Genomic DNA, 14,477 nt, shown 5'->3' with positions numbered 1-14,477 from the left:
CGGCGTCCGGGACCCCCCAGAGCAGGTCTCAAGCCCCAAAAGCAGACGTGGGGACTCCTCGGCGACGTCCGGGACCCCCAGGGTTGGACTCCAGCCCCCAAGGTTAGACGCGGTGACTCCTGGGTGGCTTCCGGGCCTCCCACGGGGGAACTCCAGTCTCCAAGGCAGACGTGAGGACCCCCAGGCGGCATCGGGGACCCCCAGGGCAAGACTCGAGGCCCCAAGGTAGACATGAGGACCCCCGGGCGGCATCAGGGAACCCCAGGGTGGGACTCGAGCCCCCAAAGCAGATGTGGGGACCCCCTGGGCGGCGTCCAGGACCCCCAGAGCTGCAGTCGAGCTCCCAGGGCACACGTGGGGACTCCTGGGCGGCTTCCGGAACCCCCACGGCGGCTCTCCAGGCTCCAGGGCAGACATGGAGACCCCTAGGCGACGTCAGGGACCCCCAGGGCGGGACTCGAACCCCCAAGGCCGACGTAGGGACCCCCGGGCGCCGTTTTGGATCCCCGGGGCTGCAGTCAAGCGCCCGAGGCGGCGTTCCGGACCCTCGAAATCAGACTTGGACTCCGCCCAGCGCGGAACGGGGTAGGACGGGAGCGAGGACGAGGTGAGTGAGGGCAGCGCCGCCGCCGAGGCTCGGGGTCCTGGCGCCTACCGGGTCGGCGGCTGCACCGGGGGCTGCTTCTGCCACGAGCCGCCCACGCCGAACAGAAAGCGGCCTGGCCCCGCCTCTCCCGCCCGCAGCGCGTGCCAATCATCAGCACGTGACGCGGGGCAACCAATGAGGAGCACGCCCTGCCGGGGAGCGGCGCTGGGGAGACCGCCCCGGCTGCACGCCAATCACCAGCACGTGATGCGGGATAACCAATGAGAAGCATGCCTTGTGCCGGGGATCGGCGCTGCTGACCCCGCCCCGGCTACACGTCAATCACTAGCACGTGACACGGGATGACCAATGAGAAGCACGCTCTGTGCCGGAGAGAGGCGCTGCTGAGCCCGCCCCGGCCGCACGCCAATCACGAGCACGTGACGAGGAGTGGCCTGTAGGCAGCCCCGCCGCCGCTCAGCCGCCCGATGCGCCATGTGGGCCCTGCGGGCCGCCGTACGCCCGGGGCTGCGGCTCTCCCGCGTGTGCCGCGGCCGCCCGGCTCCGAGGGCAGCCGCGCCGTCCTGCCACACGCGCGCGCTCGCCGCTGTCGGCCACAGGGGCCCCGGGAATCTGGAGGGGCCATGGGGCGGAGGGCGGGGCCTGCGGGCGGACGGCGGCCGAAGCCGCCCGGGAGACGACAAGGAGGAGCTGGAAGATGCGGACGAGAATGCGGAGGAGGAGCTGCTGCGGGGAGAGCCTCTGCTGCCGGCGGGGACCCAGCGCGTGTGTTTGGTTCACCCTGACGTCAAGTGGGGCCCGGGGAAGCCGCAGATGACGCGAGGTGACCGCGGCGGGGCTTTCAGGATACACACAGGAGCTGGAGACCTGGGGACGGGGCTCTGAGGGGAGGGGCTCATAGGTGGTGATTCAGGGGCGGGGCTCTGAAGGGACGATCTCATAGGTGGAGAGTCAGGGGCGGGGTTCTGTGGGGAGAATCTCATAGGTGGAGATTCAGGGGCGGGACTGGGGAGAATCATAGGTGGAGATTCGGGGGCGGGGCCCTGACGTGAGAATCTCATAGGTGGAGATGCAGGGCGGGGCTCTGGGGAAGCGTTGAGGCGGTGACGTAGGAGCGAGGCTTCCGGGGGCGAGGCTCTAAGGAGAGGATTTGATGGGTGGAGATGCCAGGGCGTGGCACTGAGGGGTGGGGCTCTGAGGGAAAGTGCTTATGGATGGTGACGCAGGGGCGGGGCTCTGAGGGGAGGATCTCATAGGTGGAGGTGCATGGGCGGGGTTCGGGGGAGGAGCCCACGGGTGAAAGGGCGGGGCTTATGGGGAAGAGGGGAGGATGTCATAGGTGAAGGTGCGTGGGCGGGGCTTGGGTGGGGGCCTATGGGGTAAAAGTGCGGGGGCGGAGCTTATGGGGAGGAGCCCCTGGGGTGGGCCGGATGGGACCCACGTTTCTCTTGCCCTGGGTTAGAGGTAGGCAAGGTGTGTTTGAGGTCTGGGAAGGGAGGGCGTCCAGCGGACCAATCTGTCGAGTTCCCCCTCCCCTCCCCTCCCCTCCCCTCCCCTCCCCTCCCCTCCCCTCCCACCCCACCCCACCCCACCCCACCCCACCCCACTCCACTCCACTCCACTCCCCCCACCCCACTCCACTCCACTCCCCCCACCCACCCACCCACCCACCCACCCCACTCCACTCCACTCCCCCCACCCACCCACCCACCCCACTCCACTCCACTCCACTCCCCCCACCCACTCCACCCCACTCCACCCCACTCCACCCCCCTCCACCCCACCCCACCCCCCTCCACCCCACCCCACCCCCCTCCACCCCACCCCACCCCCCTCCACCCCACCCCACCCCCCTCCACCCCACCCCACTCCACCCCCCTCCACCCCACTCCACCCCCCCTCCCCACTCCACCCCCCTCCACCCCACTCCACCCCCCTCCACCCCCCTCCCCTCCCCTCCCCTCCCCACCCCACTCCACCCCCCTCCCCTCCCCACCCCACTCCACTACCCCCCACTCCCCTCCCCTCCCCTCCCCTCCCCTCCCCTCCCCTCCACTCCCCTGGGAGGAAATGCAAATGAATAAGTCGCTGCATGTGCCAGAGTCAGAAATGTTGATTTCTACCTTGGAAGCCCCTGTAGTCGATGAGTGGTTTTTCTTTACGGGTGTTTTCCAAAATGGTCAATACCTGGAACAGATGAAGCCCCAAACTGCTCAGAACAGCGCGCAGACCTCTTGCCTTTCTCCTCCCAAAACCTGCCCGTGGTTCCTCCGTAATCCCCGAGTACCCGCAGCTCCCCGGTTCCCTGCTGCGCCCGCCTGGAGCCCAAATTCCACGTAAGGCAGGGTCGCCCTCGTGTCCCGCTGTGGCTCCGGCGTCCTTCCCCCGTCAGATTCCTACTTAGAGGCCCTACGGGGGACGGAGTCATATCGGGGGACAAACGGCGGCTCAAGGTGCCTTCTCGGAGGAGATTGTCTCAAGGGCAGGAGGAGGCCTCCCCGGGCAGGTGTGGACGGGGGCCCCGGGCCTACCCCAAAGGGAAGCATCTCTCACGGTGGCCCTTGTGTCCCCACAGCCGAGTGGCAGGTGGCGGAGGCCACAGCGCTGGTGCATACGCTGGACGGCTGGTCCGTGGTGCAGACGATGATTGTATCGACCAAAACGCCGGACAGGAAGCTCATCTTCGGAAAAGGGAACTTTGAGCACCTGACAGGTGGGTCCGTCCAGACCTGCTCCTTCCCCAAACCTCCTTTCCTGTCCGCTGCTACCGAGAACGTTCAACCGAGACCTGCTGAAGAACGGGGGTCTTGCGGGGCCGGAGGGGAATCGGCCTCTTGGATTGCCCGGGTGAGCTGGGAGCACACGCCAGTAGGAGTCTGAGGACGGTCAGGCTTTACCTGTGTCGAGACTCACACCAGGCCCTGGAGAGGCTTAAACTACTAAAGATTAGGTCGGGGCACTTTATAGAGTCCAACAAACAGGGTAGGCAGTGGACTGGCTGTAATCCCCCCCGCCCCTGCAGGCCCCAGCCAAATCCTCCTTCTGGGTGCCCCCCACCCCACCAGCAGTCTCTTAGGGTGGGGTCCAGCATGGGATCCTTGCGCTTCCCAGGTTTTTGACCATCCCGCTTACTGTACAGAGTTGGGAAGACGCTACTCACTTGCTGAGGTGGGGGTCGGCCTCCCTGGGTCACCTGCCGAGGTGGGGGCTGGATTCCCTGCCTCACTCAGATGCATCTCACCCTGGCCGGGATGTCTTCACCACGTCTCTGTGTGTGTGTGTGTGTGTGTGTGTGTGTGTGTGTGTGTGTGTCCCCACTGGGATGTGCCCATGGTGCATGTGTGTCTGCATGTGTCCCTGTCAGGATGTGTTACACTGTGTTTGTGTCTGTGTGTGTGTGTGTTCCACCGGCTGTGTTCCCTGTGCACGTGTCTGTGTGTCCCTGTCAGGATGTGTTTACCACGCGTGTGTGTGTGTGTTGTGTATGTGTCCCTGCCGGGCTGTGTTCACCGTGTGCATGTCTATGTCTGTGAGACACACACCCTCTCCCACAGTGACTTCCTGGATCCCGGGTCTCGTGCTCAGGAAGTCCGGGAACGCCTGTGAACTGGGGTCTCCGCAGTGCATCCCACAAAGGGTATCGTGGGCTTATCCCACAGTCCACGGGCCTGGACGGCCAGCCTCTGACCGGGACCCCCTCTTTCTGTTAGAAAAGATCCGAGGGTCTCCAGACATCACGTGCGTCTTCCTGAACGTGGAGAGGATGGCTGTCCCGACCAAGGTACCACAGGATGTGGCTTGCTCTGTTTGTCCCCGCACTCCACGTGATGAAGGAGTGGACGCCACAGTGTCCCACCAGGCGGGGGACAGATGGGGACACAGTTAAGGCATTGGGGCACCCTCCTCCCTCCGAGGTTGGTGTTTGTCCCCGCACTCCGCGTGATGAAGGAGTGGACGCCACAGTGTCCCACCAGGCGGGGGACAGATGGGGACACAGTTAAGGCATTGGGGCACTCTCCTCCCTCCGAGGTTGGTGTTTGTCCCCGCACTCTGCGCGATGAAGGAGCGGACGCCACAGCGTCCCACCAGGCGGGGGACACATGGGACAGATGGGAACACGGTGGGGTTAAGGGTTAGGGGCACCCTCCTCCCTCTCAGGTTGGCCACCAGGGCCTGGCCTTCCCCTGTGGCTTCTCAGTTGCTCTCTCCTTTTGTAGAAAGAACTAGAAGCCGCCTGGGGCGTGGAGGTGTTTGACCGCTTCACAATCGTTTTGCACATTTTCCGCTGCAACGCCCGCACGAAGGAGGCCCGGCTTCAGCTGGCCCTGGCGGAGATCCCGCTGCACAGGTATCGTGGGGCACCTGGGTGGCACCAACCGTCACGCGCACTCCCAGAATCCCTCCGTTCTGTAGTCACCTGTAGGTCGTTCTGGGGGTATGTGAGGAAGAAAAGCACCATAGGGGCCAGGTGCGGTGGCTCACGCCTGTAATCCCAGCACTTTGGGAGGCCGAGGCGGGCGGATCACAAGGTCAGGAGATCGAGACCATCCTGGCTAACACGGTGAAACCCCGTCTCTACTAAAAATACAAAAAATTAGCCAGGCGTGTTGGCGGGCGCCTGTAGTCCCAGCTACTTGGGAGGCTGAGGCAGGAGAATGGCGTGAACCCGGGAGGCGGAGCTTGCAGTGAGCCGAGATCGTGCCACTGCACTCCAGCCTGGGTGACAGAGCAAGACTCCATCTCAAAAAAAAGAAAGAAAGAACGAAAGAAAAGCACCGTGTGGGCTCTCTCTCTGGGGCCTGTTGCCTCCACTGCCCACCCCCGGCTCCCTACTAGGAAGGTCTCCTCAGCCCAGGACACGCCTCACTCACACTGTCTGAGCTACACGCAGAGCGGGGCCGCGACACCAGCCCCTCCCTTCCGCCCGGAGGTCCCAGCTCTGCCCCTTTCACCTTCACCTCGCCCTCTGCTGGGAGGGAGAGCGTGTCCGCAGACACCGAGCCACTCCCGTTCCCACACCAGGTCGAACTTGAGAAGAGATGTCGCCCACCTGTACCGAGGAGTCGGCTGCCGCTACGTCATGGGGTCAGGTAACTCGGGCCGGGCGCGGCGTCCCAGGGCGTCCTCGGAATGCGGTTGTCAGCGGCAGCCACGCTCCTCAGCCCTGGAAGATTCCAACAGGGTGGGGGCTGGCTGGGGGCTCTGTCTCCTGGTATCGTTGGAGGAGATAGGAGATGGCGGTGGTTCTTGGAGGTTTTGCCTAAATCAGTAGCCACAAACTGGGGATTTAAACAGCAGAGATCTATGCTCTCCCCTCCTGGACACCAAAACTCTGAGATCAAGGTGACACCAAGGCTGCACTCCCTCCCGAGATTCCTCCTGCCTCTCCCAGCTCCTGGGGGCTCCAGGCGTCCCTGGGCTTGTGGCCACATCACTCCAGTCTCTGCCTCTTGGAAGGACACAAGTCATTGCCTCAGGGCCCACCCTAACCTCGGATGATACCTTGAGACCCTACCAAGACCGTATTTCCAAATCAGGTCCCATTCCCAGGTTCTGGGACTTTGGATGTGAACGTGGCCCCCACTGGGCCGTGCCCTGCTCAGAGGCCTCCGTAGCGATCCGGCCTTTACTTTCTCCCCGAGTCACGGGAAGCCCTCGTTGACCTCACAGGGTGGATGGGAGGATGGTGTAGACAGAGAGGAGGTGATGGTGTAGATGGGTGGGTGGAGGTGAGACCCCGTTCCGCTGAGCAGAGCCCTTTCTCATGGAACAGGACGGTGTCGGGGCCGCTCCTGGGGAAAGCCGGGCCCCCAAATGCTGGAACAGGCCCCGGGGGCCCCCACAGACCCTCCGTGGCGCCGCCCGCTCTTCGCCTCTCCCGGCGTGGCTCTCGCCGCCTCACCGTCTTGGGTGTGTTTTAGGGGAATCCTTCATGCAGGTGCAGCAGCGTCTCCTGAGAGAGAAGGAGGCCAAGATCAGGAAGGCCCTGGACAGGCTTCGCAAGAAGAGGCAACTGCTGCGCCGGCAGCGGACGAGGCGGGAGTTCCCCGTGATCTCCGTGGTGGGGTACACCAACTGCGGTGAGCACGCACCCAGGAGGGAGGTTCCCGTGGTCTCTGTATGGGGTACAGCGGCCATGGAGGATGCCATCTACCCCACCGTCCCATCCAGAGCTTTACCACCCTGTGAATACCACAACCTCCCTCTATCTACAGCATCCTCCTCTCTAGACCATCCCCACTGCCCCATCCACACAGTCCACCCATCTATCTACACCATCACCTCCCCTCTGTCTACACCGTCCTCCTGTCTACACCGGCACCACCGCCCCAGCTATACCACCACCTCATCTACACAATCCACCCACCCGTCTACACCATCACCTCCCCTGGGTCCACACCACAGCCCTGCTCTATCAGCCTATGAGCAGCGATGGTGGCTTTGTCCCATGCATCGTGTCTGGCCCAGGGGTGCCCGAGGAGCTTGGAGACCGTGTAGCCCACGGTGCAGCCCCCCAACAGGGTGCCGTGGTCTCCATTCGGAGGGCCCAGCTGCGGCTCTAGGAGTTGGGACACAAGGGTCTCTGCGGCGCCCTGACGTCCACGCCCTCCTAGGAAAGACCACGCTGATCAAGGCTCTGACGGGCGATGCCGCCATCCAGCCGCGGGACCAGCTGTTTGCCACGCTGGACGTCACGGCCCACGCGGGCACGCTGCCCTCACGCATGACCGTCCTGTACGTGGATACCATCGGCTTCCTCTCCCAGCTGCCGCACGGCCTCATCGAGTCCTTCTCCGCCACCCTGGAAGACGTGGCCCACTCGGTGAGAGTGGGACGGCCGGGGATTGGGTGCTCGGACACCCACTCGGCCCAGGGGCTGGGCACTCGGACACACACACAGCGAAGGGCTGGCTGGGCTCTCAGAAACACACTCAGGCAGGGGCCAGGCTCTCGGACACCCACACAACTTGGGGCCAGGACAACTGCCTCCTGGGGCTCAGACTTAGTGTCCCCCAAGCCTCCCACGTCCCCGGGCGAGAGGCTGAGCGGTTGCCCCAGCCTCACAAACACTCAGGGCCGTGTCCTTGCCGCTGTGAGCCGGTGTAGAAATACAAACTCAGCCGTCAGCCCTCTCCTGGCTTACGTGCCTGAACACGTGAGCGTGTTCCCGGGCGCACCTGCTCCACGTCACAGACCCCTGACAGACAGAGTGACCGTTCGTGTCACTGATGTGCGGGCGGGGGCGGACACGGCACGGTGACGCCTGAGGATCGGTGAACACCAAGACCCTGGAAACAGCTGTGGGGTCCTGAGGCTGTCACTGCAAAAGGGGCCACAGACGGGGGCCGGAAACCACAGGAACCAACCCTACCACAGGTCCAGAAAGCGGGAGCTGACTGCAGACGGTAGGGGAGGCTCCTTCCTGCCTCTCCCAGCTCCTGGGGGCTGCAGGTGTCCCTGGGTTTGTGTCCGCATCACTCCCGTCTCTGCGTCTGTCTGTGGTCTTCCCCTCTGTGTCTGTGTCTCCTCTTCTGTCTTTTAGAAGGACGCCTATCATTGGATTCATGGTCCACCCTAATCTAGGATGATCTCATCTCCAGACCTTCCACTTAATCACATCTGCAGAGACCCTGTTTCCAAATAATGTCCCATTCACAGATTCCAGATGATCAATACATGGACAGGTCTTTTGTGGGGGCCACGGTTCACTTCACTTCAGTTGTATCCAGTTCCTTCTGGAGGTTCTAGGAGAGGGTCCTTCCTGCCTCTCCCAGCTCCTGGGAGCTCAAGGCGTCCCTGGGACTGTGGCTGCATCACTGCAGTCTCTGCCTCCATCTCCACGTGGCTTTCTCCTCTGTGTCTGTCTCCTAGGACACCTGCCATTGCATTTAGGGGCCACCTAGATAAATCCAGGGTAACCTCATCTTAACTACATCTGCAAAAAGTCCATTTCCAAGCAAGTTCCCCTTCTCTCCTGTATCTGCCCCACATTCTCTCTCTCTCTCTCTCTCTCTCTGTCTCTCTCTGTCATAAACATACCGATCGGTCGTTGGATTTAGGGCCCACTGTCCTCCCCCTTGAGCTCATCTTCACCAGCTGCATCTGCAGAGATCTTAATTCAGGGTAGGGTCCCATTTTGAGGCTGCTGGTGGATGTGGGTTTGGGGGTGGGGTGCTGTTCGGCTTTGAAAGTGCCCCCGGCCCTAGGGTGCTGAGTGAGCTGCACACCCCGTCCGTACCGTAGACTTTCCGAGTTCATGAAGAATACGGGGAAAATATTGTCAAGCAACAAGGCAGGAAAACAAGGTGTGAGATTGTGACGTTCAGGCTACACCTTTGTTTTTTGCCCTGAGGGAGAAGCAGCAAATGTCCCAAAGAACGGACGAGGCTGCCACCTCCTCGAGGAGATGGGATTGAACCCCGCCCGGAGCCTGGACTCCACTTTTGACTCCTCCCGACAATAAATTATGGACCAGGCGCGGTGGCTCACGCCTGCAATCCCAACACTTTGGGAGGCCGAGGTGGGTGGACCACTTCAGGTCAGGAGATCGAGACCAGCCTGACCAACATGGTGAAACCCCATCTCTACTAAAAATACAAAAGTTAGCCGGGAGTGGTGGCAGGCGCCTGTAATCCCAGATACTCGGGAGGCTGAGGCGGGAGAATCGCTTGAACCTGGGAGGTGGAGGTTGCAGCATCACTGCACTCCAGCCTGGGTGACAGAGCGAGACTCATCTCAAAAAAAAAAGAAAACAAAAAGTCTAAAACTTTCCTGAGATGAAATTATTTTTTGTTTTGTTTTTCTTTTTCTTTCAGACAGAGTCTTGCTCTGTCACCCAGACTGAACTGCAGTGGCATGATCTCAGCTCACTGCAGCCTCAACCTGCTGGGCTCAAGTGACCCTCCCACCTCAGCCTCCTGAGTAGCTGAGACCACAGACGCACACAACCAGGCCTGGCTAACTTTTGTACTTTCTGTAGAAACGGTCTCGCTGTCTTGCCCAGGCTGGTGTCAAACTCCTGGGCTCAAGCCACCTCCCAAAGTGCCTCAGTTACAGGAAAAATATTATTTGTATTAAGTGCATCCAAACAAACAAAAAGTAGACGTGGATACCCTGGTAGCATAAGTCGGAGAATTACAGGCAGTATAATGGGGAGACTTACACACGGCTTTTTTTTCCCTGTGTTTTTTCAAATTTTGTGTAAGGAACCTGCCTGTAAGATTTTTTTTAAACGTGAGAAAAAGCGTCCTTTAAAGAGGAGACACTTCCGCTGTTAAGAAAGATTTCGCAGGAGGATTAAGCCGCCCAAAGCTTTGAATGAAGAGCCACTGGGTGGGCGGATGGTGGTTGGATGTTCATATACGGCACCCCCTTGCGTGTGGGTCTGGGGGTGCAGAGCTGCTGCCTGTGGCTTGGAAGGTTGGTGGGCCTGCGTCCACTGTTAGTTCAGGAGCCCCCGTCCTGGGGTATCCGAGAGGCCTGTATACAGACGTACCTCCCACACCCAGCCTCTCGTTGGGAGCTCGTGTGAGCCCCTCTCCTGGGCCTGTCTGCAAGCTTGGGGTCGGGGACCAGAGGCTCTGCAGCTCTGACCACACGGCCCGGCCTGCAGGATCTCATCCTCCACGTGAGGGACGTCAGCCACCCCGAGGCAGAGCTCCAGAAATGCAGCGTTCTGTCCACGCTGCGCGGCCTGCAGCTGCCCGCCCCGCTCCTGGACTCCATGCTGGAGGTTCACAACAAGGTGGACCTCGTGCCGGGGTGAGTCCAGCCCTGGGGCCCGCAAGTGTCTCCTTCCCCTGCACGCACTGGAGCCGGGTGGAGAGATGCCCTGTCTCCTTGTGTGAACCGCAGCGGTGGCAGCCAGGACACAGGGAGTGGCCCCTGGCTGTGCCCCGCGGGCAGCAGACTCGGGGACCCTGATTTCGTTCGGCCGCCCCGACGCTGACTGGGGCCTGTGGCATCCCCACCCTCGCAGGTACAGCCCCACGGAACCGAATGTCGTGCCCGTGTCTGCCCTGCGGGGCCACGGTCTCCAGGAGCTGAAAGCTCAGCTCGATGCGGCGGTTTTGAAGGCGACCGGGAGACAGATCCTTACTCTCCGCGTGAGGCTCGCAGGGGCGCAGCTCAGGTGAGCGGCCTGCAGGGGCAGGAGACGGGATGGTGCTCTGGATGCCTGTCTCTGGCTCTGAAACGGGCTCTTTGTGGGTGCAGAAGGAGCTGTGGGATCCCCGAGAGCTTTAGGATATACAGACAAGATGAATGGGTTTGCATCAAATGTACATTTCTGACTGTGCATGCAACAGGTGCCTAATCTGCACTGACAATCAGAATGTACATTTCTGACTGCATACAACAGGTGCCTAATCTGTGCTGAGTCAAAATGTACATTTCTGACTGTGCATACAACAGGTGCCTAATCTGCGCTTGACAGTCAAAATACATTTCTGTGCATACAACAGGTGCCTAATCTGCGCTCAACAGTCAAAATACATTTCTGACTGCATACAACAGGTGCCTAATCTGCGCTCGACAGTCAAAATGTACATTTCTGACTGTGCATACAACAGGTGCCTAATCTGTGCTTGAGTCAAAATGTACATTTCTGTGCATACAATAGGTGCCTAATCTGCACTCGACAGTAAAAACGTACATTTCTGACTGCATACAGCAGGTACCTAATCTGTGCTTGACAGTCAAAATGTACATTTCTGACTGTGCATACAACAGGTGCCTAATCTGTGCTTGACAGTCAAAATGTACATTTCTGTGCATACAACAGGTGCCTAATCTGTGCTTGGCAGTCAAAATGTACATTTCTGACTGTGCACACAACAGGTGCCTAATCTGCGCTTGACAGTAAAAACGTACATTTGACTGCATACAACAGGTGCCTAATCTGCGCTGACAGTCAAAATGTACATTTCTGACTGTGCATACAACAGGTGCCTAATCTGTGCTTGACAGTCAAAATGTACATTTCTGACCGTGCATACAACAGGTGCCTAATCTGTGCTTGACAGTCAACATGTACATTTCTGTGCATACAACAGGTGCCTAATCTGTGCTTGACAGTCAAAAATGTACATTTCTGACTGTGCATACAACAGGTGCCTCATCTGTGCTTGACAGTCAAAATGTACATTTCTGTGCATACAACAGGTGCCTAATCTGCGCTTGACAGTAAAAACGTACATTTCTGACTGCATATAACAGGTGCCTCATCTGTGCTTGACAGTCAAAATGTACATTTCTGTGCATACAACAGGTGCCTAATCTGTGCTTGACAGTCAAAATGCACATTTCTGACTGCATACAACAGGTGCCTAATCTGTGCTTGACGGTCAAAATGTACATTTCTGACTGTGCATACAACGGGTGCCTAATCTGCGCTGACAGTCAAGGGGTACAGGTCTCCCTACCAATAAGAGAGCAAGCTCCAGCCGGATGCAGTGGCACAGGCCGGTAACCCCAAGACTTTGGGAGGCCGAGGCAGGAGGATTCCTTGAGCTGAGAGGAGTTTGAGGCCAGGCTGGGCAACATAGTGAGACCCCATCTGTACAAAGAATAAACAATTACCCCAAGTATGGTGGCTCACGCCTGTCATCCCAGCACTTTGGGAGGCCGAGGCAGGCGGATCACGAGGTCAGGAGATCGAGACCATCCTGGCTAACACGGTGAAACCCCGTCTTTACTAAAAAATACAAAAAATTAGCCGGGCGCGGTGGCGGGCGCCTGTAGTCCCAGCTACTCGGGAGGCTGAGGCAGGAGAATAGTGTGAACCCGGGAGGCAGAGCTTGCAGTGAGCCGAGATTGCGCCACTGCACTCCAGCCTGGGCGACAGAGCGAGACTCCGTCTCAAAAAAAAAAAAAAAAAAAAAGGAAACAGGACGATGTGATGAATGAATAGTTTGAGCTAAGCTCTTTTTAGCGTAATTATTTATTGTGAAACTAACCAAATACTTACGGGTTCTGCTTGTTCCCATACAACGCGCGTCTGTCCCCAGCTGGCTGTATAAGGAGGCCACAGTTCAAGAGGTGGACGTGATCCCTGAGGACGGGGCGGCCTACGTGAGGCTAATCATCAGCAACTCAGCCTACGGCAAATTCCAGAAGCTGTTTCCAGGATGAACGGACGCCCGCAGAGGCCTGGGGAGCTGAGGCGTCACCGCCGTGTTGGGGGCAGCCTGGTGTCAGGTGCAGCAGGGTCGTCCTTGTCTGGTTCGGTGCCCGTCTGGTTCCCAGCCATTTGCTGGGATGACCGCGCAGGCTGGTGACACCGCCGCAGCTGCCCCCAAAGCGGGCCGCCCGAGCGTCCACACCAAACGTGAGCATCCACGCGATTCCAGTGGGCCCTCGGTGCCTGCTGTGAACTGCTTTCCCTCGGTATGTTTCGGTAGCAGGACATTAAACCTTTGTTTTTTACGTCCATGAGCGGCATTTCCAGTTCCTCCTGCACCTGCCGTGCGCCGTGTCCCTGGTGGGCACCGATGGGCCCTCCGCCCGGCTGTCTGTGTTCACAGAGGGTCTCGTTTCCCATGGTGGTGTCGGGGAAATGACGAAAAATCAGGTTTCCCGGCCGCACAGAGAACCCTTCCACAAAAGTAGAAGGTAAAGCAAATAGTTTTACTAAAGAAGAAGCTTCAAACCAGACCGTGAGGCCGGGCGCGGTGGGTCATGCCTGTAATCCCAGCACTTTGGGAGGCTGAGGCGGGCGGATCATGAGGTCAGGAGATCGAGACCACGGTGAAACCCCGTCTCTACTAAAAAATAAAAAAAAAATTAGCTGGGCGCGGTGGCGGGCGCCTGTAGTCCCAGCTACTCGGAGAGGCTGAGGCAGGAGAATGGCGTGAACCCGGGAGGCGGAGCTTGCAGTGAGCTGAGATCGCGCCACTGCACTCCAGCCTGGGTGACAAAGTGAGACTCCATCTCAAAAAAAAAAAAAAAAAAAAAAACACCAGACCGTGATGTGTCACAGACCATCCGCTAAGAGATGCAGAGAGAGAATTTCACCTGCGTGTGGCCAGGCTGTACAGCCGTTATGTGCACATTAGCCGTCTCCATCAATAGGAAAACAAAATGCCTCATGGTTTTTTTGTTTTGAGACAGAATCTCGCTCTGTCGCCCAGGCTGGAGTGAGTGCAGTGGTGTGATCTTGGCTCACTGCAACCTCTGCCTCCCGGGTTCAAAGGGTTCTCCTGCCTCAGCCTCCTGAGTAGCTGGGATTACAGGCACCCGCCACCACACCTGGCTAATTTTTGTATTTTTAGAAAAGACGGGGTTTCACTATATTGGTCAGGCTGGTCTCGAACTCCTGACCTCAGGTAGATCCGCCCACCTCAGCTCCCCAAAGTGCTGGGATTACAGGCATGAGCCACCGCACCGGGCCTCACGACTTGATTTTTTTAAACCTCTAGGACCTCAAAAAGGTGCCCAGTGAATTAACTTTTTTTTTTTTTTTTTTGACATGGAGTCTTGGAACTGTTTCCCAGGCTGGAATGCAATGGCACGATCTCGGCTCACTGCAACCTCCACCTCCCAGGTTCAAGCGATTCCCCTGCCTCAGCCTCTTGAGTAGCTGGGATTACAGGCGCCCACCACCACGCCCGGCTAATTTTTTGTATTTTTAGTAGAGACGGGGTTTCACCATGTTGATCAGGCTGGTCTTAAACTCCCGACCTCAGGTGATCCACCCAACTCGGCCTCCCAAAGTGCTGGGATTACAGGTGTGAGACACTGCGCCCGGCCTGAATTAACATTTTCTTTTTTTTTTTTTTTTTCTTGAGATGGAGTCTCACTCTGTCGCCCAGGCTGCAGTGCAATGGCGCGATCTCGGCTCACTGCAACCTCCGCCTCCCTGGTTCACGCC

General features: G+C 59.0%; 1 protein-coding gene across 3 annotated transcripts; it reads left to right on the top strand.

Annotated features, from left to right (window-relative positions):
- Positions 1-712: 712 nt before the first annotated feature.
- LOC129476692 (putative GTP-binding protein 6) lies at positions 713-13,039 on the top strand. 3 transcript variants are annotated; one of them, XM_055267911.2, is made up of 10 exons: positions 713-1,430; positions 3,183-3,320; positions 4,318-4,388; positions 4,825-4,955; positions 5,630-5,697; positions 6,529-6,687; positions 7,222-7,430; positions 10,221-10,369; positions 10,587-10,739; positions 12,616-13,039. In XM_055267911.2, exons 1-10 carry the CDS (start codon positions 1,082-1,084, stop codon positions 12,737-12,739), a joined length of 1,551 nt encoding a protein of 516 aa, XP_055123886.1. In that variant the 5' UTR covers positions 713-1,081; the 3' UTR covers positions 12,740-13,039. The 3 variants fall into 3 exon arrangements, with proteins under 3 accessions (XP_055123886.1, XP_063491223.1, XP_063491222.1); XM_063635153.1 differs by lacking the exon at positions 713-1,430 and adding an exon at positions 2,014-2,071; XM_063635152.1 differs by lacking the exon at positions 713-1,430 and adding an exon at positions 2,014-2,080.
- The last annotated feature ends 1,438 nt before the right edge of the window (positions 13,040-14,477 follow it).

This window comes from Symphalangus syndactylus, chromosome X (assembly GCF_028878055.3).
Source record: "Symphalangus syndactylus isolate Jambi chromosome X, NHGRI_mSymSyn1-v2.1_pri, whole genome shotgun sequence".
Lineage (NCBI taxonomy): Eukaryota > Metazoa > Chordata > Mammalia > Primates > Hylobatidae > Symphalangus > Symphalangus syndactylus.
This window is presented reverse-complemented; position numbering and strand designations above follow the sequence as displayed.